The 25016-nt window shown below is 32.2% G+C and overlaps 1 protein-coding gene across 2 annotated transcripts; it reads right to left on the bottom strand.

Annotated features, from left to right (window-relative positions):
* Positions 1–80: 80 nt before the first annotated feature.
* LOC122600630 (NAC transcription factor 25-like) lies at positions 81–2917 on the bottom strand. 2 transcript variants are annotated; one of them, XM_043773375.1, is made up of 5 exons: positions 2734–2917; positions 2155–2343; positions 2033–2067; positions 934–1273; positions 81–603 (listed from the first exon to the last, which is right to left on the bottom strand). In XM_043773375.1, exons 1-5 carry the CDS (start codon positions 2915–2917, stop codon positions 341–343), a joined length of 1011 nt encoding a protein of 336 aa, XP_043629310.1. In that variant the 3' UTR covers positions 81–340. The 2 variants fall into 2 exon arrangements, with proteins under 2 accessions (XP_043629310.1, XP_043629309.1); XM_043773374.1 differs by having other exon boundaries at positions 2033–2343.
* Between the last annotated feature and the right edge of the window lie 22099 nt (positions 2918–25016).

Genomic DNA, 25016 nt, shown 5'->3' with positions numbered 1-25016 from the left:
ATTGCATGCATGAACTTTAATTTTCAGCATATTATTATATAACTGTAAAAAAAAAAAAAGATAAGTAAATAATTTTTCACATAATAACTTATATATATGCCTCTCTTTTACATAGTTGTGTCCTACATCTAGTCTAGCTAAATAAATCACTGCTTAAGCAAATATATCATCATCCATTGCTTCTTACCTAAATTTGGTATGTAGCTAACCAGCTGCACATTCAGACGGACCATCAAGCTAGTCTAGGACATTTTGTCTTACCAAAATTTAACAAAGTTCATATTTTCATATGTAACTTCAAATTCCATTCACACCCGGCCACTTGCCAAAAATAATCTAATTACGTGTACCAATTCATGTCCGGAAGCTGATATGGTTGCCGGAATATGCTTTGATCTCCAGGAGCCACAAGCATTGTTTGCTGTTGCAGCTGTGGCATTTCACTTAGTAAACTTCCCATAGATGCGTTGTTGTTTATCTCCGTGGTGGTGGTTGCCGTCGGTTGTGTAGCCATTGGACTCCCTTCCTGGTTACTATCGGTTAAGAACATTTTGGTGTACGTCGAAGATGATGTATTACCCGCCTCTTCATTCCAAAACACACCTAATTAAAAGAGTTCACACATTATAAATAAGTGAACCAATCACATGTTATAATTAACTTTAGGAAACTATATGGTATGATATATGGTAGCATATATAGCTAGATTTTGTGTAACTACTACCATCATAATTTTAATACTTTTAGTTTTTTACAACATGGTGCATTAAACAGTTGTATGGTGTACATGCATAAATTATGATATATTGTGGTAGATTTATCAAAAATAATCGTACGAATATCACTGTTTGGCCAATTTATATATGAAATGTAAACATATATACTAAACATTTTTGTTTAGTTGTACACCATGTTCGATCAAAAAATACATACCTGGTAATGAGGATCGTTTCATAGGAAGGAGATTCGAAGTGGAAACAATGTTGTCATGATTCTGCAAGTTGGCGTCGGCCGCATTGGAGTTTAACATGTTGTCGAACATGAGATTGTTGTTGTCGTGTCCATGATTGTCTAGCATAAGATTATACCCTCCTGTACAACTTTTTATTAACTCACCCTGGTGATTGAATGACGTCCTACTCGCCGGCGGCAGTGGAGATGATAAAATCCCAATATTCATGCTCATATGATCACTACCACCGCCACCATCTCCATCTATCGGTCTCTGCATATTGCTCTTTTTATATATTCGACATAGAACCCAATCATCCAACTGCAATAATAATTAGTTAAATTAATCCCATAAAAAAAAATTCACAGATATAATATATAGCTCAAATTCTATGAGTCTTTTTCATACATATAGTAGGACTGTTATGTGTCTACTTGCTATGCAAAAGGGGTTAATTCATCGTTATCACAAGACACTAAAAAAACCTTTATAAAACAATCAACATGTTAATTAAAATTAACTTATTTTATATTAAAACTCATTAAAATATTTTTCACCAAAATATAAAATATATAAATCTATGATCTTATTAATAATTAATACTTTACTCGTACTTTTCTCAAGTATTTAGTTTAACTTTTTATATATATATATATATATATATATATATATTTATTTATATTTATTTTCATAACCATTTAATTTATTATTTGGTTAGTTATCAAATTAACTTATTGCAACTTATTTTTTATATTTTCTTTTGTTGAAAATCGCATAATATTAATTAGAACTAACAATAATTAATAAAACTTTATTATTTGTAAGTTAAAATATACATAATCTAAGTTTGCCTTAAGAAAATTAGCATATAATATATTACGTACAATTCTAAAACTTGAATCAAATATTATTTCCAATTCTTATGGTCCCCCTAGCATCACACAAACATGCAGATACATATGAATCATATATCTTTAATTTTATATTCATATATCACATGATGTCATGTATAGGATAAGATATGATAAAAGAAGGAATATTTAATTTTAATAAATAGAATATATGCAGATTAATAATTACCCTTAAAGATCCTTTGTTTCTAGAAGCATCGAAACCTGGTGGTTTGCAAATAGATGATTTGTTATCAGCAAGTCGATATTCATGCATGATCCAGTTTGTTTTAACACCTTTTGGTGGTTTACCTCCATAGAAAACAAGAGCTTTTTTTACACCAACTTTTTCAGTACCACCCGCTGTCAAAACCGGTTTATCTGTCCCGGTCGCCTTCCAATACCCCGACGTCGCCGCCCTGTTCGGCCTTGCTCCGTTCGGATATTTTCTGTCCCTTGGACTGAAGAAATACCATTCTTGTTCTCCAAAAGATGCCTTAGCTGTTTACACCATGCATATACATAATAAATAAATCAAAAAACCCTAATATTTATTATGATCACAAAACATATCCATATCTTACTACGTAGATATAGATATATGTGTGTGCAGTGTTTAATTTATATGATACGTTCTTAACTGTATCTTATTTATTACATGTTCATTTTATTCAAGTATCGAACACTTTTTAAAATAAGAGCAGTAAGAACGAATTTAGTTTATCTAAACATATACGATGGAGTATATGTTTAGATAACGCGATCCGAACATATGTATATATATTTGTTAAAATTAATTGTATTGATTTTGAAAAAGTACTTGTTTATGTGGTAAACTAAATAGACATGAGAAAGATTAATTCAATGATCAATTAATTATTTCTAAAATACCTGGAAGCTCCCAAGGATCGAACTTATAAAGATCGATTTCCGCGATAATGGAAGCGGGAAGAGGGATGGAGGCGGCTTTCTTCTTAAGGTAGTGAACCACAAGTTCTTCATCCGTCGGGTGAAACCGAAACCCCGGAGGCAGTTGAGGTTGTTGTGATGAAGTCGAAGAATCCGTACTTTCCATCTTTAAAGTTATATTACAAGAAGATTTATAGATGGTAAAACTAAATTTCAAGTTGATCGGAAAAGTTAGCTAGCCGGCATGCTAAAAGAGAGACGAAAGAAAGAAGAAAAAGATGACACGAAATTAAAGAGATAAATATAATTAAGGTAAATATAAGAAGTGTGTATAATATATTATGGACTATGGTATGGTATTTAAGATGGGGTGAATTAAAGATGATGTATGTGTTAATAAATCTTTAATAGTTATAGTTTAGCAATAATATGATGCAATGTATGTGTAATAAAAGGGTAGATTAGTCATTAATGGGATATTAAAGCTATATAGTAATGGAAATGAGATTATCAAACCAATCTATATTTTACTTTTCTAATAAATTCTTTAATTCTTGAAGATGCATAATATATATAATTATTATATCTATATTATAACTTATTCTTTATAACTTAGATATTTGTGTTTTTTTTTAACGACGGATGTATTTGATAAAACATTTATTTATATATTAAATGATTTATTATATAATTATTATATCCTTATAACATTTATTTTTTAATTTAAAAGACATTTTAATCTAATTATTCGAATTAATTGGACCAAATAACACATGTGATACATTATCACATCATGATTTTGGTTTTATTAAAAATATAATAAATACTATAATAATACAAATAAAATAATTTATTTTTCTTTAACTAAAAATAACTATGCATCACTTTTATCATGATTTATAAATCATTTTGTATCAATATTTATATATGTATTCTATAAATTATCGTTTATCAATTTTATCATGATTTAAGATTCAAAGTTTTATTATATTTTTATTATTATAATAATAAAGCTTTATGGTAACCAATCCCTTCTAATCTTATACTTTTTAATCACACTATTTGTCCCATTACATTATGCTAATAAGTTATTATGAGTTTTGAATGTTTAGCTCATTTGGTAATTTAGTCTTTGTATATAGCTAAATTCAAACTTTGATGATGATGGAGTAGTTTAACATTATTTTGTGTAATTTAGTGAGTAATATATTTGTAGTTATAAAGAAAAAAAATTGGGTTACTTCTGTTTTTTTAAAATTAAACCTATTAATCAAACATTATTAATATTAATATTAATATATAATCAAACCCGTTATGTAATTTGCATATCATAAATGTAATTTGCATATCATAAATTGAACACTTAAGTAAGTAAGTAAAGGGGTTTTAAGTTTTCAGAGTTTAAAGAATGATGACGAAAAAAAACATATTATAATTATAATTATAATTATAATTATTACTACTTAAAAACTTCGAATGAAATGTTGACACCGATTATGTAAAGATACCACGTGGTAATTGGAGAACGGATGACAGCGTGGAATGAAGTGGGGACCATGGGAATGAAGATCTTTTTGTCTTTAGCTAGATATTTGCGGATGGAACTCGATATTGATTTACAGTATATAGGTTTCAATATTTTGAAAGAAAGTACTCCTTTCATTCGAATTTAAATATTTAAATTTGATATCTTTTTCTCCAACTTTGAGGTAAGTATTTATTTATATTCATATGTATATTTCTATATCTATACTATTTTATAAAATAAACTTTTTTTCTCCCTACTTAATTTTAAGAACCTGAAATGACGCATTTACCCCTTTATCTTAATACATCTTTATTTTTATTCTATAAACTGTGACTAAAATGTCATTAAAAAAATCCAACCTCTATCTCTTCCTCACGTAAAAACACACAGCAAAAACCCTAACTCAAAATTCTTCCCCCTTCTCCCACCATTCATATCCCACACAACAATTCATCACCTTTCCGACCACAATGAAATTACTTTTACGTTAATAACAATACTATCACCGTCGCCGTTATCGCCGCTGCATTGTGCGGGCACCAATCTAGTATTTGTATAATATAATACCCAATGAAAATTATACCAACGAAAAATACGTCCAAAGCTTAATATATTCATATACTCCCTCCGTCCCATATTAAGTGTCATAGTTTGACTTTTTAAGTCTTTTTTTTTTCAACTTTGACCATAAATATCTTTGTTTGTATTATATAACACTTGATATAACATATATGAATTGATTGAGTTTTAAACGTATTTTTCATTGATATAACTTTCATCAACTAATACATAACACAAACAAAGATATTTACGGTCAAAGTCGAAAGAAAAAGACTTGACCAGTCAAAATATGACAATTAAAATGGGACGGAGGGAGTATTTAATTTACATCAATTATTGTATAACACATATGAAACAATTTACGGTGAAAATTACGAAAGAAAGACTTCAAAAATCAAAATAGGACATTTAAATTGGGACGGAGAGAGTATTAACTTACGTCAAAATGACAATCGTTTAGTTCCGAGTTAATTAATTACAATCTAAAAATGAGAGCTTGATCAAGCGACAGACAAAAGTCATCTTTGATTTTAGCTCAAGTCACGAGTTCAACTCCTTGAAGCAAAACGTCCAGAAAGTATTTCCTTTGAACCGTCTATAACAACTCATTGTCTACGTCTCATAGTCTAAAGTATGTGCAACGTTTCACCATTGTATATAGAGATGTCCCGTTATGTCAAATACAGTCTGATAGTTAAAAAAAATGAAAATATAATTACAATTATTAAATATAATTAAGAAGCTTAATGCAAAAGTTTATTCTTGGTACCAACTCTTATTTTTATATGGTATATATTAACATTTTTATTTGTAAATATATAATAGCAAGAGAAAAGGATGTATTTATATTTTTTTTATTAAATGGAGAATATATACACCATACATCTTCAAATGAAATGAACCATGTTCTGTTTCAACTTTATAGTGGAACTGAAAACTAATTTCTTGATGATATTATTATGCTGTATGTCATATCACTGTACGAGTGCTTTTCATAGGTGAATAAATTATGTAGCTTAAAAATCCATTAATTGATGGATTAAAATGACACCACGATGTTGAGAAAATTAAACAAAGATGTAACACTGTACGAAAGAGGTGTAAATTAACATAAGGACCCACTACCAATATATTATTGACCACACAATCAAAACAGCAACTATCGTTGTCAACCTCAAAAAAAGAAGTATATACATAGCATCATGACATAAAAATCAGCTTATCAAATATCTTATTATGATTTTTCTATGTATTACCAAAATAAGAGTAAGTATCCGTGTGTTGCGGTGGTGAGATGGTGGGAGTGATGACTAGGTTATAGAGTGTGATATGTCATAAAGTGTGATAGGTCATAGGAGTTGATATGCCATAGAGTATGATAGTCAAATGCCTTAGCCGTACGGGCTCCGCCTCGGATTTAAAAATTCGTCGAAAGTATATCGAATGATATCTCTAATGAAAGAGCATGAAATTTTAATAACATCCATATAATATTTATAATTTATTGATGTACGGTTTTTGAGATAAAAGATTCTGAATGAATTAGAGGAATAAATGATTTATGGAGGAGAGAGAGAAAAAAATGATTGGTTGAGATTTGAGAAGAGAGAAAGGGTATTATAGTTATTTTAGGTAAATATAGAATAGATAGGATGTGCATTTTGGAGAAGTACTTAAAATTAATATTGAAAATTTAAGTTTAATGTTGAAAATCTATAGGCTTTTTTGCTTTATAATATACTATTGAAGTATAAATATAGATATACCATCATAAATGAGATAGTTTTAGCTCAATCGTTGAAAGACCATCCCCTTTTCATAAAGTCTTGTGTTTAAGTTTTGGGAAGAACATAGGAATTAAGTCCCTTTATGAGAGCTTGTTTGGATATACCCAAATTAAAGTCTAAGGGGCAGAGTTTACCTTTATTAATGGTCGTGCTTTTGGGCGAATTAGTAGGGGTTTTCCCCCATCGGGTATTTAAAATAGACATTAATACTTAAAGGGAGTTCTCTAGCGCGGATCCAGATAAGACAACGTATACTAGATCTCCCGCTGTCGAATTGTGCCACGAAGTTTTCAGCGGAATTTACCTTTCAAAATATGTATATACTAGCAGTAATAGTCTTGTGAACCATAATTCAATCATTTGAATAAAAAAAATCACATAGATGTTAATTTTTCAAAGTTGATAGTTAAGGTTTTCTTAATTTGGCTGGAAAACTAATAAGTTAAAAACTGATATAAACTAATCTTAAGTACCTTATAAAGTATTTGTCCTTTCTATTTTCTCAAAAAGAATTTAATTTACCCGAATTACTCATTTCATTTATTCACTAATTCAAATATCTCTACCTAATATATTTATAATACCCTTATATGATTTATTTACAACATACATCCCTAACTTTTAAAATAACTACTGTACATTATTTTATATCAATTACTTTTATATTAATAATCATGTCACAATCGTCGCTGTGTCACCACCACCCGTCGCCGCCATCATCACTATCATCGCGCTGCCTCATCGCACTGGGATATATGACTAGTAAGTTAACAAGTGAGCATATATAGTTGTTTTTAGTTAATTAATTTTGTAACTTCTTATGTTATTGTGATGCATGTTGGAAAAAGAGGCATCAGAAGCCGTCAAATTAACTATAAAGATATTTCACAATCATATCATAAACATGTGTCTCAAGTTTGCTTAAATAAATATATAATGAAATAGAATAATCATGTGATGAATGTCTCAAAGTTTTCTCAGGGTTCGATGCAATGTACCAACAATTATAAGTGATAGTACATTAATTAGTACTGTACATGCATAGACAAGCACACTTTAAGCCATGAATATATTTTCAATTAAATAAAAGTTGAACTTTGATCTAAACTCATACAATATACTTTAGAGTCGTCCCAATAGAAATTGTGATACTGAGATTACTACGTACATATATACAAATAATCAAAGCTTGTAGGAATTTCGCAATATTTGTTTTAACAAATAATCAAAGTGGGTGAACAAAAGGACGTCGCATTAGCAGTGATATGATGATCGACTAGTCAATTCAAAAATCTATCATATTTATCATTTTTGACCTTTAGTTTTAATCTAAAGGGTCAAGAACCCTTAAAACCTTACTAGTAAAGTTGTCTCTGACTCTCAATACTTCTTTCACTATTTATTTCAAGTTATAGGTTAATACAAATTATATAACAATAATAATGAGGTTCGGATTTGTGACCTTTTATAAAATTAAGACGATCCGAACATTATGCTATATATACAATGTTTAATAAAAAGCTATCTAGTACGAGTATAAACTTGACACCTTCACCAGTTATTGGTCATTGTGGAAGGAAGGGGATTGCGGGTCAAGGATTGGACGATAAACGAAAGTTTTGCTAGATGGATCAATTCAATTAAGAAAATGCAATTAACTAATTAATGAGTTTTGTTAATAATAGCCCTTAGAGCCGTCAGTATAAACTATTTGTATGCATTAAAATTTGTACTTTGTTATGCGAAAATTCAGCTGGTGGTTTTTAATACGTCAATGATTAGTTTTTATGCATGTAATAGGCTTTTAAATAACAACCCTTAAGGCATGCATTATCATTACAAAACAGCAAGAAAAGACACGAGGCGGAATTTGGGGCAAAAGAAAGGAGAAAAACACAAACATGTCGTATGTATGTAAATGTTATTATGTAACAGAATCACATAACATACATGTGACCTAAACATATGCATTCTGTTTCACGTAATTATCTACCAATTTACTATAACTTACTTAATTACAGTTTTTATGGTTATATAGCTAAAACTTAATTAATAAAATTCCAATTTATTTTAAGTTCTAGCCCTTTTAATTTCTATCAACTACTAAAGTATATCAGAGGGTTAGAAAGGAGTCAAAGGACTGTATGACTTACTTGCCCATTGGCCATTGTATATATATATATATGTTACTACTGCTGATACATATATTAGGTTTTAACCACTTAATTTGTGATAACTTGTATAAAGTTCCCATTTGTAAAAGTTTATGTACCTAATGGATACACATAATGTTGACAATCTGATGGGAAATTAAGATGGAATCTGCAGGGCACGTTGTTGGCGTTTTAGGTGGTCGACAGATAGTATGAGTAGTATTAGTAGTAGTAGAAATATTTGGATGACATATATATTGCACGCGTTATAAAAGTTAAGGAGTTAGACAATACGAAACCTAATTTGTTTTGACTCAAGAAAACGACGTTGAATTGATCATACTTTTGATCGGCTCTTGATCGTTGTTCTATCTAAAATTCTCTACATAAGTGATTATTCGATAGAAAAAGGAATGAATTATAGCTACGCATCTCGATTTGGTGATGGTTTATCTGATAAATTTGCCATTATCTGCTTTGCCATATTCTATTCCTTAGTCTCTTAACTTAAGTTATGTTGTCATACAAGTAGTAACAGAGCGTTTTTGATCTTGTATACTTTTACTATGCCTTAAGTAGAACAGTAAGACCTCTATACTTATGGGCTTATGGCTATCATATGTATAAATACATAAGATAATAAATTTTATGATAATTAAAGTATATGTAACAGATTTTAAGATATATAAGATAAAATGTTTTAGGTGTTGATAAACACAGAAATAAATTTAAAAAGTGGGTCAATAAACCAAAATAGACCAAACAAGATAAAATTAGTGGTGTTTAGGCTAATTAAGCAAGTGGGGTATCACTCATCACCTTTTAATTAGTCTTTAGATATCTCTTCTTTTCAATTCTATATGGAATAATCTATGAAGAACATATAGAAGTTACAATAAAGTTTTGTTAACTAGTGATAATACTCTTAATCCCTAGATAACTTTGTGTCTCTTTGTATGATAGATAACCCCAAGTCCCCAAGTAACACTATAAAAGAGAAATTTCACTGCTCAAATCAAATGAAGGAGTCTAGGAAACGAATTTAGTATTTAGTATATATGTGAAATCGTGCTCTTTACCTTGGGTCCAAATAAATGTATATAAATGGAAGTTATGGAACTCAAGAAGTTGAACTCTGAAGGTTAATTGAACATTTGGCTAAAATGTTCATGAAGAAATTGAATAAAGTCTAGCAGAAAATTTGAAATTGGGAATATATGTAACAAAGAAGCTAATACTAAAGTTTGTTTCACACGAAGTTATTTCTCCTGCACAAGTCGTTACAGTTGTTCATTCGTGGATTTTTTTAAAACGATCATTCAACTAATCACCCTAACAACGCAATCTCATAACATGTTGTAATCTGCTAACTCGCTCTTCTCATCTCATAATATGATTTTGTCATATATAATAATCTTGTTGTCAACAGATTAGTTTTGTGCTAAAAGGTTGATAATTGTCAATGCAAACTGACCCAAATAGGATTACAGAGAAAACCTAGCTAGAAACACCCAAAGAAAACTAAGAAAAGGAATCGAGATTTAATTTGTTACAATTTTCTTATCTACCAATTGAAATTACAATGCACCTTTAAATAGAAATTCTAAACGACTGCAACATAAACTAAATGCACTTTATTAGGGAAAATATGGGAGTTGATGGAAAGAAACGTGCCGACTAACAACGTGAGGAATACTAATTCTTCTTGTTGATATCTAATTTCTTGTGCAGCATTCTCACAATCTCACCTATGACTGGGCCGTAGATCCAATGCTTTCTATGGGCTTCCATCAGAATAATGGGCTTAAGTGATCGGGTCCTGTCCGTATCAGACACCAATCACATGTAGTATATCTTGGTCATTGTTTTTTTTTTTTTTTTGGTCATTGTTTTGCTTTCACTCTCAAGTGACATTAAGTTCCGGCATCTCTTCTAGCCTTTTACTAATCCCATCCCAATTCATTATATGTGTATGCCGCCATTATTAACAGTTTAGCTAGCAAAAAATTAAATCGGTATACAAAACTTGACCCTCTTATGATCTTTTGGACCCGACTAAGCCTTTCTAAGGACCAACTCCAACCTCACACAATAAACACATCTTTTGAGGTACACCTTATGAAGTTAGGAATGGATTCAAATGTGTAACCTATTTTTAGCGAAGTCCTCCATAGTGGGCTCACAAAACAATTGTAACAGGGAAATGGTACCACTTTAATAAGGTACATTAGACTGTAAACGAACCGAACGAACACGAACGGTACCTTGTTCATGTTCGTTCGTTTAACTTAAGGAACGGTTCACGAACAGATAAATGAACACAATGACTTGTTCATGTTCGTTCGTTTGTGTTCATGAACGAACACAAACGAACAAAATATTTAAAAGTATTTATATTTAAATTTATTTTAAAATTAAGATAACTAGGTATTAAAGAATTATTTATATTCAAACTAGTTTTTAATGTATAGTTGATTAAGTATTAATATATGTAAACGAACATAAACGAACTATTGTTCATGAACATAAATGAACGAATGTTCACGAATAGATTATCGAACGTTCATGAACATAAACAAACGAACGAGAGCTTTGTTCATGTTCGTTCATTTAACTAAATGAACAATTTTTTGTGTTCATATTCGTTCATTTAATTAAACGAACGAATACGAACGAACTTTCCGCCGAACGGTTCATGAACTGTTCGTGAACTATTCAGTTCATTTAGTAGGTACATGTAGTACCAAGTCCATAAATTTGGTTGGTTGGTAATTTGTTGGGTCATTTTAATGGTATAATTTGACCATTTAATCCCTTATAGGTTGTTCGATTTTTGTCATAACTGATAACTAAGAGTCTACGAGTCTTTGTGATTGATCATTTGATCGCGGATGTTAAGATCTCTTTAGATTATTAGTGTACGTTTTTGTGGCAATCCACATTAGTAGATTCTACATTTCTATATAAATCAAAACAATGTTTACATGTCGCATGGTGGTTCTGACACATAAAAAGGTCAAGCTGAAATAGTCGAAACCAAGGAAGTCGTTATTTTTCACTACCTAACAAGCTAATTCAACATCGACTAGTTACAAGTTACAAGTCATTTTAATTTGGTGGATCTAAAATTTTAAGGGCTAACTGTTACGGGCCTAAGTGACCAAACCAGTCTGATATGCAGGCCCAAGAGGTATCATAGGAATTTAGGTAGCCTGCAAGGTTTAAGGACTAAATTACATTGGTTATTAATTTGTTCCAGGTTTTGAAAGGTCTATAGACTTCTTAATTATTTTTCTTCTAATATTGTCCGTAATATTTTTGGTTGTGTTTATAATACTTGACATAAAATATATGAATGAGTTGGATTTTTAACATACTTTTCAATGATATATATTTCATCAACTAATATATAATACATATAAAAATATTTACAGTCAAAGTTATAAGAAAAAGATATTGAAAATCTAAATATGACACTTAAATGGGACGGAGGGAACCTTTTATAACCCCTTAAATATATTTACACTATATATATATATATATATTTCTCCTAAAATACATAAAATACTTCATTTATTTCGATTACCTACACGATTCGGTGATGCCAAAACCACACTGTATTGTTGCCGCATTGAATGGGTATCCATTTACTACTATATAAATCATAATTACCCCCCACCCCCACCACCCACCAAACCCCACACACACAACCATTTTTAAAATGTTGAAAATACAATTTGATCTATCAAAAAACCCCTAATTAATTAATTCACAATATCTATCATTCAATTTTTAAAATAACTAAACTATACTCCTTTTTACATCAATAATCGACAATAGCTACTCGTTGTTGCTGCCACCACCAAGTTGCCACCTCCATCACACCGTCGCCGCTAACACCATCGTTATTGTATCGCACGAGCATCTGTCTATAGTGTGTGTGTGTGTGTGTATTTATATATATGTAGAGAGAGAGAGAGTGTGTGAAGATAACGTGAGAACTAGAAAATTGTTGATAACTGCGAAAACCAACCATAACCATTAGATAAAGTAGATCAATGGCTAAGATGGATCAATGACAATTGTGTAAATAAAGTTACTTATTTAAAGTAATGAAACGTGTAAGAAAGTAAAACAAGAATATTGACAATACATATAATTACGTTATAACACCACCTTGGAAAACTCTGCTCATTTAAACACCACCAATAAACCACCCATTACCTTTCAAACACAAATCTGCATGTTTTTTTTTGCCGTGAGTAGCTAGCATTTACATGTGGTTGCATACTTCAAAGGCTTTTGTTTTTACTTAAGAGCCACATGTGTTTATAAAAAAAATATCTGAGACTTATATGTGACAAGAAGCATGTAATTCTCCAAGAGGTTGTACATGTATGTGTTTTTTTTTAAAATAGTAGTATATTTTCGTAAAACCCGTCGGATATAAATATGAATTTCCAAAATTTTTTGCCTAACGGCGTCAAAAGATAGCATAAACAAACTTTAAAAGACCAAACCAAAAGGACATGTTTGGTTCATTTATCAAATGGTGTTACTAGCAATGTCATCACAAATAGTTCAAATGAAAATCCAACAGTTGGCCAACATAAAACAACCGATATTAAAGTAATTACATGTCATCAATGTCTAGACAAAAGGCAAATGTATAATATGAGAAGCAACTACGGGTATACTAAAGTCAGCTTCATTGTAATCTACCCATGTCACACACTTTATTCGTCATCTAGCTCAAGCTTGCTAAACCTGAGGGAACAACACATTTCATGAAACAAGTGTTAGCTAACGAATTAGCTAAGTAAGATAACACATAGTTTATAAAGCATTTATCCAATTAAACATTATGAAAAACCACATTTTGTCATTAAGGCACATATCACAAGTCATCACATTTATCATATCACATCTTGCATTAAACATCTTTCATATAGGATGGATCATCCTAAGTGTGTCTAGTCATCTTTTACATCTCACATATAGCATCTAACATCTTATATAGGTTTAAGTTTGTGTGTAAGTGGTCATAAGACCTAACAGGGAACCTCACACCCGACTGGATGGATAAGCCTTACAGTGGTCCATCGATATCGTTAAGGAATGACAAGTCAATCCTAGAGTATTCCGTATGTTCAAGACAATGGGGTTGGTTAGGCCTCCCGGAGTTACTCAATCACATTTTACCATCTTGCAAGGAGCCACCCAAGCAACTACATCTACGCAGTAGCCGGGCAAGGGTAAGTACGGGTTAAACTTAACACTTTCATCTAATTAGGAGCTTGATTTCACATCTCATATAGTTTAGGTGTGCACATTACCTAAACATTCATCATATAGTTTCATCTTAAACGTTTGGGCCCATACACGTGCACGTGTCATGGCAACTTACATAGTCTAGTGAACTAGATAAACAAGCCATGTAATTATCACGTTTCCAATCTACGCATCCACATATACATATCATCTATCATTGCATATAATAGCTCCTCATATCATCGCATATCTCATATTATATATATATTATATATCATTTCATATCATCTATCATCTCATGTCGTATATCGCTGCATATCATTTATCTTTTCATACTATATTATCTATTAGGAATACATAGCATCTCATAGCAATACATATCATTGGGGTAGCATTTCAGGCTTCAATATGCATCTACATAGCCCATATCACCTCACGTGTAATCCCGAATACCCATAAGCAAACAAGATATTATTTGGGGAAGTTATTATATGAAAACTATGTTTTTGTTGAACCCTCGGCGTGTCAAAGTTGTGTATCTTACCTCGATCGAGCTTACGACAACTCACAAACAAGTTTATCGTGCTTGACAAGTATTCCTGACAACCTAGGTTAAACATATGAACCATATATGAGCTTAACGGGGCTAAAGTGACATATAGGGGTCTTATGTGCCGCATGAAAACATCATGTGTCGCATAAAAACTTACTGCCCAAAAAATAGCAAAGTATGTGCCACATACACTTTTTATGTGCTGCATATTTGCATGAATTACAAAACAGAACCATATATGCGCCACATGCGGTAATGCATGTGCCACATATTTGGTTGTTCGTTGAAAACAAGTTTTCTACAAACAAAACTTAACCCAAACGTACAGAACATGATCTCAAACCCTATGAACGCCTATTAACACTCAAAATTCATCATTTTAAGATTCTAATGATGCAATGAAAACAACCCTCAATATCCAATTGATTTGCAATAAAATAACAAGCGTTTTAGGTTACCGATTTATCAAAACACGCGTTTTCGACATCAATTGATCCTTAATGACCTAGACCAGTTATTGAATGAATTATATGATTAAAAATACATAAAATCAATGTTATTATACCTCTAACACCTGGAAATTACAAGAAGGTTGCAAAAGGCTTGATCAAACACACCCGAAATAACACGTTTTGAAGGATTCTTGCAATAGAGATCACAATGGGGTGGGGGACGGTTTGGAGAGGCCAAGGGAAGGAATATAATCAGATTAGTGTCAATTAGGTTAGCCTAATTGACCCCTAAAACCTGGACGCATTTTTCAAAAGTTCTCATATAAGTCCCTCCACTTTACATCTTGACATCTAAGGCTTGAACGTCTTAACGAAAATACTTGCCGAAACATTTAACACATACTAATCATCATTGACATCTTAAACACATTAACATATATATCATTAAGGCATTAAAGCCTCACACATATACCACATTAATCACATAAAAGCATTAAATCTCCTAAAGATTTAACGGGCACAAGGTGTTGACTTAACGATACAAGTCAACCGTTAAATAAAAGTTCGGGATGTTACAATTTTGGTGGTAAACTATGTGGTGCTTTGTTTTGTAGACATTACACATGTTTCTTTTGTTGTTGAGCGATTTAGAAAACATGGTTAAATGTAAGGGTCACATGTGTTTGTGTATTTCGGACACATGTTTGTTGTGAACACATATGTGGTTATTTAACAGAAATTAAAAACCAATAGTAGTATGCATGGAACTTAAAGCATTGGGGGTTTTATTAAAAATTGCACGTTAGATGTAGTATAGGGTTTCCCATTAGGTGATTGTAACTAAGAGGACTAATAGTACACACATTAAACACCAAAAGGGTTGAATGTGTAAATAATAAAGGGTTGAATGTGTAATTACTCTCATTATAAATAGAGGGTAATTAACCCTAAGTTAAGGTTAATCCCACACACATAATCCCACACAAATTCGTGTGTTTACTCCTCTCTAATTCGTGCATCATGTTCCAGCCGAATTTATCATCTCATTATTACTCAATCACCTTGTTATGGGAACCCGAAATCAATAGCAATTATGCTTTATGTTCTTACAGGTTCCACAGGACGATTGGGGATGTTTCATCACTCGAATCAAATCATATTTATTCCAACATGTGGTATCAGAGCCTCGTTACGAGCTATAAGTCATGATTTGGTTCGAATTTGATGAATTTCACGATCTTAAAAAACTGAAGAAGACGAACTTCGTGCTGACGTCATCACGGACTAAAGCCTACTTCACGCTGACGTCATCCTCGCGCTGACGTCATCTTCATGCTGACGTCATCACAGACTAATGTTCACTTCGCGCTGATGTCATCCTCGCGCTAACGTCATCTTCGTGCTGACGTCATCATGCCTTCTACTTATGTTCGCGCTTACGTCATCTTCGCGCTTATGTCCTCTTTGCGCTTATGTCATCTCAGGAACTTCAGCTTAATTTCATACATGACTTACTGAAAACCCGTGCTTACGTCATCACGAGTTTATGACTTCATCGTGCTTACATCATCACGGATTTATGACATCTTCGTGCTTACTATTCACGACTTAGATGATGTTTTCGTGCCTTTGTCATCACGACATACTGATGTCTTCGTGCTTACATTATCACGAACTATTAATTAACTTCATACTTACTTTATCATAAGTTATTACTTAAGTTCGTATTATACTGAAGATGATCTTAGCTGATAAATATGTTCGTGCTTACTATTTTACCCTATAATTTTGTAGCTGAATTTGTCTCTAATTTTTCAAAAATAATTTTTTTCTGAGACATTTTTACCATAGCACTTTAAGGGTAAAAAAATTTTGGTCGCGCTGACCCCAGCCAGGGGCTCTGCCCCTTGGACCCCGCCAGGGGCTGCCGCCCCTTGGACCCCGCTCGCAGGGGCGCTTCCCCCGGACCCCGTAATGTGTGGGGGCTTCGCACTAATGTACATGGTTTCATCATTTGTGCCCAAAGGTCAAATATGATTCTCATGGTGCGTTCTTTTCCTTTTGGATAATGAACACTAAGTATATTGATTCTGCCCAAAGGTGATTTAATACACTTTGTGTGTTAAAAGGAATATTTTTTCATGCATAAGATACACGATTCTTAATTTTGTGCCCAAAGGTCAAAAGATAAGCGTTGTGCCGCATGATCCTAATGCTCATGTGTACTTAGATATTAGTTACTTCTGCCCAAAGGTGATGTAAATCTAAGTAGAGCCTTATGTCAACTTATTCTTTTGGTGTTTACAATAGGTTACCTATCACTGGCTTCATTAGTATAATGGTCTTAGTCTCATTACTTTTAGAAACATTACTTTAGCCTCTTACGTATTCAGGCATTACGTTACTTCCATTACTTTTAGAGACATTACTTAATAAGCCTTGGATATTTAATTATGAGGAACATTATTATTAGCCCTTAGTTAAGTTTAGGCATTACTTTAGTTCCATGAGTTTTATAGATATTGCTTAGTCTGCCTTAGATAGCTAATTATGTCACTATAATCTTATTGCCTTTAGTTTTAGGCATTATTTTATTAATCTTCTATTACTTGTATCATAAATTGATATCCTCCTTATTTCCACTATAGTACCTAACTTAGGCATTAAGCCACTTATTGATGAAAACTTTGCTTTATGAAAGGATTAATTACCTCTAAATCTGGAGATGCTAGACCTTGACTATGTCATTCGTCATAATGAACCCACTGCTATTACTGCTAACTTTTCCGCAGCTCATAAAGCGAATTTTTAAGAAAGCGGGAAAGGCAAATCACTTGTCACTAATGATGGTCAAGAACTTCATCAATCATAATATCTGAGGGAATATATAAAGCATATGCAAGTAGCTTAAGAACAAAGGAAATAGCAGTGTTTGTGAACACATAATGAATATGACTGACATGACTCATAAGTTTAAGAGTCCTAAAATGGAAGTCTCTGACAATTTTCTTATGCATTTTATAATGACCTCATTGCTTGCTCATTCCGCCACTTTCAAACATTAGATATAATGCTATGAAGGATAAATGGTTGATGAGTGAACGAATAGCAATGTGTGTGCAAGAAAATGGTCGCCTTAAGTTGGGCCAACCTATATTTGTTCATCTTACTACCACTGCTAATTCCATTAAGAGAAAAGATATAACAGTAATAAGACTGAAAATAAAGTTCAAAAGGCTAACCATGGTGCTTTTACCTCTAGTTTTAAGTCCTTGATGAGCAATCCTAACTGCAAATTCTCATTGTGCCCAGATTGCCTTAATTTCAAGGAACTGCTAGCTAAGAAAGGTAACTTATTTCATGTAATATTTGATTTATTTATGTTTGATGTACTTATTAATACATGTGTGAGTGATTCTAGTTCTATGATTCATGTTATCAACTCTATAATGGAGTTCCATACAATCCAGAAGCTATCAAATGACCAAAGAAAGCTTAGAGTTGGAAGGGTTGATCTCTTATATGTCGAAACCATGGAGACTTATGATTTACATATAAACACTTGAAAGTGTATTAGACCAGTGGATACCTTATGTGTACCGAGAATTTCTCGGAACATTGTGTCTATTTTTTCTAGTCTAACACCTTGAAAGTTATGTAATAATTCATGGTTACGACGAGATTGCCATTACTCATAATAATGAATTCCTTGGTCCTAGTTTCTTGAATGGATTGTTGTATAAGTTAGAACTAGATCATAATTTCTCACAGTCTTTGTTGTCTCCTAATATTGATGACATAACTAAAACAAAGACAAAATCACCTAACTAATTAAGAGAATTACTCCATGTAGTGGCATAAATGCCTTAGCCACATCTCACGAGTTTGCATGATACGACTCATAGAGGATGGAATATTACATTCTCTTGACTTTTGTGATTTTGAAACATGTATTCAATGGCTTAAGGGATTAAGAAAGGAGCCACTAGAGGTTCCAACTTGTTGGAAATAATTCACTCTGATGTTAGTGGCCCCTATCTCGCATCCATGCATCACTTATTACATTCATTAACGATTATTCATGTTATATGCACCTATATCTGATCTGAACCTTTAGAGACTTTTATTGATCTTGTAACGTCGGTTTTAAACCAACTTGATCATAAAAATAAAAGTTGTGAGATCAGATAGAGGAGGTGAGTATTATGGTTGACATATTGATATTGGTTAAGCTCTTAATCCTTTCCATAACTTTTTGAAAGGAACAAGACATAAGTAACTAATATACCATGGTTGGTTCTCCTCAACGAAATTATGTTGCTAAAAGGAGAAATAGAACCTTAATGGACATGGTGAAAAGTACATTTGTCAACACTAACTTACCTACTTTCCTTTGGACTAAGGTCTTACGCACAGCTGTTCATATACTCAATAAGAGTTCCATTAGAATCTGTCCTTAAGACTCATAGACAGAAAGGAAACTGAGTCTGAGTTATATGAACGTATGAGGTTGTACTACCAAAGCATAACTCTATAACACTAACTTAAAGAAACTGGATCCTAAATCCCTTACCCGTTTCTTTATCGGTTATTAGTTTTATTGTCTTTCCTACACTACTAGCATTATTGACACGTAGCATGTCACATTTCTTGAGAACTAAGAGATCAGTGGGAGCACGACAAATCATAACTTAAGATTTGCAGGAAGTACAAGAAGCGGGGGGAACCACTCGTCGGTTATTATTACTCCTCCGATAACTCCTCTTATACCCAATGCTGCTCCTAATATCACTGATCCACCTTCTCTATCAGAATTCTAAACCTCCTAATTAGGATACTACTAATGTTAAAGCATCTTATTAATAATGCTAAAGCAAAGAATCTTACTACTAATGCTAAAACATCTTCCTTATTGAACCTGAAAATCAACTCAGGAGATCATCTCGGTCACTCATGACCATAACTTTGATGATTTCATTATTTAACTGAAGTTGAGGACATTGGAAAGCTTACTGATCCTACCTCTTATTAAGAAGCCATTAATAGCAATCATGCCACTTAGTGGAATGAAGCCATAATTTGAGAGCTTAATTCCATATAGCATAATGTCGCTTGGGACTTGGTTGAATTTCTTGAAGAATCCAAATCTATAAGTTGTAAGTGGATCTTCAAAACCAAATTAGACCCGAATGGAAACGTCAAACGCTATAAGGCCATAACCATTTGCGAAGGGCTTTACTCAAAAGGAAGGAATCGATTATCAAGAGACCTTATCTCCCGTCTCATAAAGATTCCTTAAGGATCATCATGACATTTGTATCTCATTATGATTTAGAGTTACATTAGATGGATGTCAAGACCACTTTCCTAAATGCAAACTTGCATTAAGATGGATACATGTGAACCTGAAGTTCCATAAAGTAAAGAGCACATGATTTGCAAGTTGAATAAGTCCATATACGAATTGAAGCAAGCATCACTAAAATGGTACGTTAAGTTTAATGAAGTCATAAGAGGACAAGACTTCCTAAGAAAATCAAGTGGATTAATGTACCTATCTCAAGATCAGTGGGAGTAAATTTACAATCCTTGTTTTGCACGTGGATGATATACTTGCAACTAACTACTTGGATATGTTGCATGAGTCGAAGCATTTACTTTTCGCAGAATGTTGACATAAAAGATCTCGATGATGCCTTTAATGTCACAGGTATCGAAATACATCGGGATAGGCGTAATGATGTTCTAGTTCTTTCTCAAAAGGCTTATATTGAACATATCTTAGAACGCCATAACATGCAGAACTACACACCCACTATAGATCTATTAGTGAAAGGAAATGTATGTGATTGTTTCCAAAGTCCGAACATTGAGATTAAAGAAAGGGCAAATGAGGATGATACCTTACTGATAAGTAGTTGAGAGCATTATGTACGCTCAGGTCTGTACTCGTCCAGATATCGCTCATATTGCCGGTATGCTTGGGAGTTAAGTATATAATCTCGGATTAGCATATTGGAAAATGGCTAAAAAAGAATCTACGATATCTGCAAAGGACTAAAGACTACATATTAACTTATAGAAGAGGTGACAACTTAGAAGTAGCAGGATGTTCTAATTCCAATAAGAAATCTACTTCTGGATGTATATTTATGATTAGCTGGCAAACCTATCTTTTGACGGAGTCATAAGTAGAAACTGACTGCAACGTCTACCATGATGTCTGAACGTTCATAATTTCATGTCATGAGATGTTGTTAAAGAACCTGGTCAGTGGACTCGAAAGTTGTCAACTTTATTACCAGACCATTGAAGTTTTACTGTGATAACTCAGCTACCGTAATTTTTGAACAGTAACAGTTCAACTGGCGCTGAGATGTATCTTAATACAAATTGAGTATCTGTTTGTGAACAAATTGAGGAAAATGTTCTTTGTATTGAGTACATAAGTACACATAATATGCTACTGGATCCAATGACCGAAGGTCTTCCTCCTAAAATCTTCGTAGGATACGTATCGAAGATGAGGCTTACTTAAAGACATATTATAATAGCATGTTGTACTTATTGGTCATTATTATTATGTTAATTAAAATTTTCCTCCTTATTCAGATTTTGTTTGTCTATTAGTTACACTTCGAGCTCATAATAGTGTAAAGACATTATGTAACAAAATTTGTCTTAGTCAATTGATCATTGCTTATTAGTTTTAAATTTGAGTCATAGTTTGACTAGTGGGGGTCCTGAATTGATGTTCTTCTCTACGACTGTACTTATTGGCTATGATTTCGGTTTAAAACAAAATGAGTATTATTCCGGAACTTATTTGAATACTTATAGATAAATGATCGCTCGGTCAAGTGGGAGAATGTTGGAACCACGTTAGTGTGACCGTCACTGATCATGTATCATTCCTGATATGATAATTGACAATAACTGAAATCCCTATGTCTAGGTAAATATATGATGGGCGTATTTAATCTTAGAGACGTAGTATAGGGTTTCCCATTAGGTGATTGTAACTAAGAGGACTAACGGTACACACATTAAACACCAGAAGGGTTGAATGTGTAAATACTAAAGGGTTGAATGTGTAATTACTCTCATTATAAATAGAGGGTAATTAACCCTAAGTTAAGGTTAATCACACACACATAATCCCACACAAATTCGTGTGTTTACTCCTCTCTAATTCGTGCATCATGTTCCAGCCGAATTTATCATCCCATTATTACTCAATCACCTTGTTATGGGAACCAGAAATCAATAGCAATTATGCTTTATGTTCTTACAAGTTCCACAGGACGATTGGGGATGTTTCATCACTCGAATCGAATCATGTTTATTCCAACACGTTTATTATCAAAATAGATGGTAACAATAACTACTCACTGAAATAAATATCAACAACACTCTGGTAAATCTTGTTGATGGATCGACGTATTCATGGGAATAAAAGGGGGCATGTTTTTTGTAACCGATGTTTAAAGATAATGGCTAGAGACATTCATTGGGTGGGGTGGTCAACAATTCACGGGGCTTTTAGTTTTGTTTTGGTATCTTATTTAATTGTCTTTATAAATTTATCATGGTATCCTTATATCTTTTAATTAAATATTGATTCTTGCAATTCTCGACAATTTTATAATTATCATTTTAATTTTGACTGTATATGTATATGTATCCATGAATGTGCAAAATACTTGTTTTTTGTTCACGTGGCTCGCCCTTGGTATATTCAAAAGTTTTTTTCATTAACGATATTGCTATAACATAAATTTGTCATCTATAACAAATATATAAATTTTATTTTATAATGTACAACTGTATAATGTAGGTATTGTTGTAGATGGCTAAATGTTGTTGTAGCAATATCATTCCCCTTCTTTAAACGGTATTGAAAAGCTTTTTTTTTTATCTTAACTATAAAGGTAATTTACATTATGTTTTTATTCTTTAAAATTGTCACATTTTGCACTTTTAGTCATTAAACCTATAAAATTACAAAAAAAATATTAAACTTGCCATTTTTTTCACTTTTGATCACCGCGTCAACTTCGTTAGTTTTTCTCCATTAACTTGCCCACGTTCGTTAATTTTTTTTTCACTTTTCGTCATTCCCACTTATTCCATAATTAAAAGTAATAATCGACCAAACTTCAAGGATAAAAAATGTAATTTACCTAAAATTGTTTATATAAATATTTCATTCGTCTCATTTTAAATGTCATATTTTTATTTTTCCTGCATTTTACTTTTATTTTTTACCATAGTTTTTTATTGTTTGTGTTGTATATTAGTTGGTGTAAATTATATCAATGAAAAGTACATTTAAAACTCAATCCATTCATATATTTTATAACAAATTTATACAACAAAAACAAAAACATTTACAGTTAAAGTAGACATAAGAAGAGTAAAAAATTCAAACACAATCACTAAAAAAAATTGCTAACTTTATAAATGAAACTTTCTAACTAACATTTATTTATCGTCGTTCCAAAAACAATGTAAATTATTTTATCTAATCAACCTTAACACCATTATCACTAAGAAAACAAATAAAAACTCAAAAAAATTAATAAAAATAAACAATAATACTTATCAAACAAATCCAAATTACTTTATAACCAATAAAGTAATAAAGAGTGTTTCACAACACAATAAATAAATATGTATTTTTACTTATAGGCCTAAACGATATCTAACACATGAAGTTGAGCCAATTATTATTTTTAGAGTAAATTACACTTTTCGTCCCTGAAGTTGACACGTTTTGTACTTTTGATCCTTTAAATGAAAAAATTACAACTTTGATCTTAAACTTGACAGAATTTTTCAATTGAAGTCCTTTGCCAAACGGTGTTAAGTTTCAGCCGTTAACGTCCTCACGTGCAAAACACGTGACACGTGAGGTACTGAAAGTGCAAAACGTAACATGTTTAGGGACGAAAAATGAAATTTACTTTTCTATTGTCATCATCTTCATCTTCTCTGACTAACTTTCGTCGGAAAATTCGCTGGAAAACTTAAAATGCAGATATCTCACTCGTTTCTTCGAATTAGACCACGAAACCACCACCAAACTTCTCAAAATTATTTTTCGCATGAATCCTAACCAAAAAATTTTAAGATTCAACACTTGTATTTTGTTTCAATTTCTTTCTGTAACTAAGAAAAATTTTTAACATACAGAAATTACAAGGTGAATATATTGCATGGCTCCAATCAAATAATGTGCGTGAAGTACAGCTTGATGAGGAAACTTTTGAGAGAAGGTGGGCCTCATTTATGGACTCACGCAACCGATATTTGTCGGAGACTCGCAAATTAGTTGAGAAAAAAAATGAATTTAGTATGGAAGTGGTAGAAGACTTTAGTGCTGTTGCTGCTTCTAAGCTATTTGAGCAAGAAATCCGTGAATGGTGAGCTTTATTTACTATTACACGGTATTTCATTATTCATAATAGATAAGACTAGACGAGGCAAAATCAGCTTGTTGGCCGAGTCGGGTTACATGTCAAAGCGCGTAACTATTTGTGCATAAGAGGTTGGTGTAAATAGTTCTGTTCGTTGTTAACCATTAGCGTGTACTATATCATTTTACTTGTAACATAGGTTTTTCGAAAAATAAAAAATTATTTAGGAGGTTGTGTTTTGGAAAAATAAAAGATGATTTAGGAAGTTCTGTCTCTTTTTAGGAGGCTTTCAGTTATTTCTTTTTAAGCTAAATTTGTTGTTATACCCATTTGACATTCTAGAGATGAATCTTAAAATGTAAATCAAATCGACCATTAGTAAGGAAATGGTTTGAATTTATTGTCTCTAAATAAAGCATTTATTCTTGTGTTGTATCTGAGGTGGTTTAGTTGGTGTAAATACTTCTAGTGGTAAGATGGGTGGATCAGACTGGTTGGATATTGGTAAAAACAAAACCGGGTTTTGAATTTTCCGGCAAGT

The sequence above is a fragment of the Erigeron canadensis genome, chromosome 5, assembly GCF_010389155.1.
Source record: "Erigeron canadensis isolate Cc75 chromosome 5, C_canadensis_v1, whole genome shotgun sequence".
Lineage (NCBI taxonomy): Eukaryota > Viridiplantae > Streptophyta > Magnoliopsida > Asterales > Asteraceae > Erigeron > Erigeron canadensis.
This window is presented reverse-complemented; position numbering and strand designations above follow the sequence as displayed.

Coding starts and splice junctions, on each gene's coding strand:
- LOC122600630 (XM_043773374.1), bottom strand. CDS start 2,917: ATGGAAAGTACGGATTCTTCGACTTCATCACAACAACCTCAACTGCCT. Junction 2,344..2,733: donor CGATCCTTGGGAGCTTCCAG/GTATTTTAGAAA, acceptor TGGTGTAAACAG/CTAAGGCATCTTTTGGAGAA. Junction 604..933: donor GAAACGATCCTCATTACCAG/GTATGTATTTTT, acceptor TCTTTTAATTAG/GTGTGTTTTGGAATGAAGAG.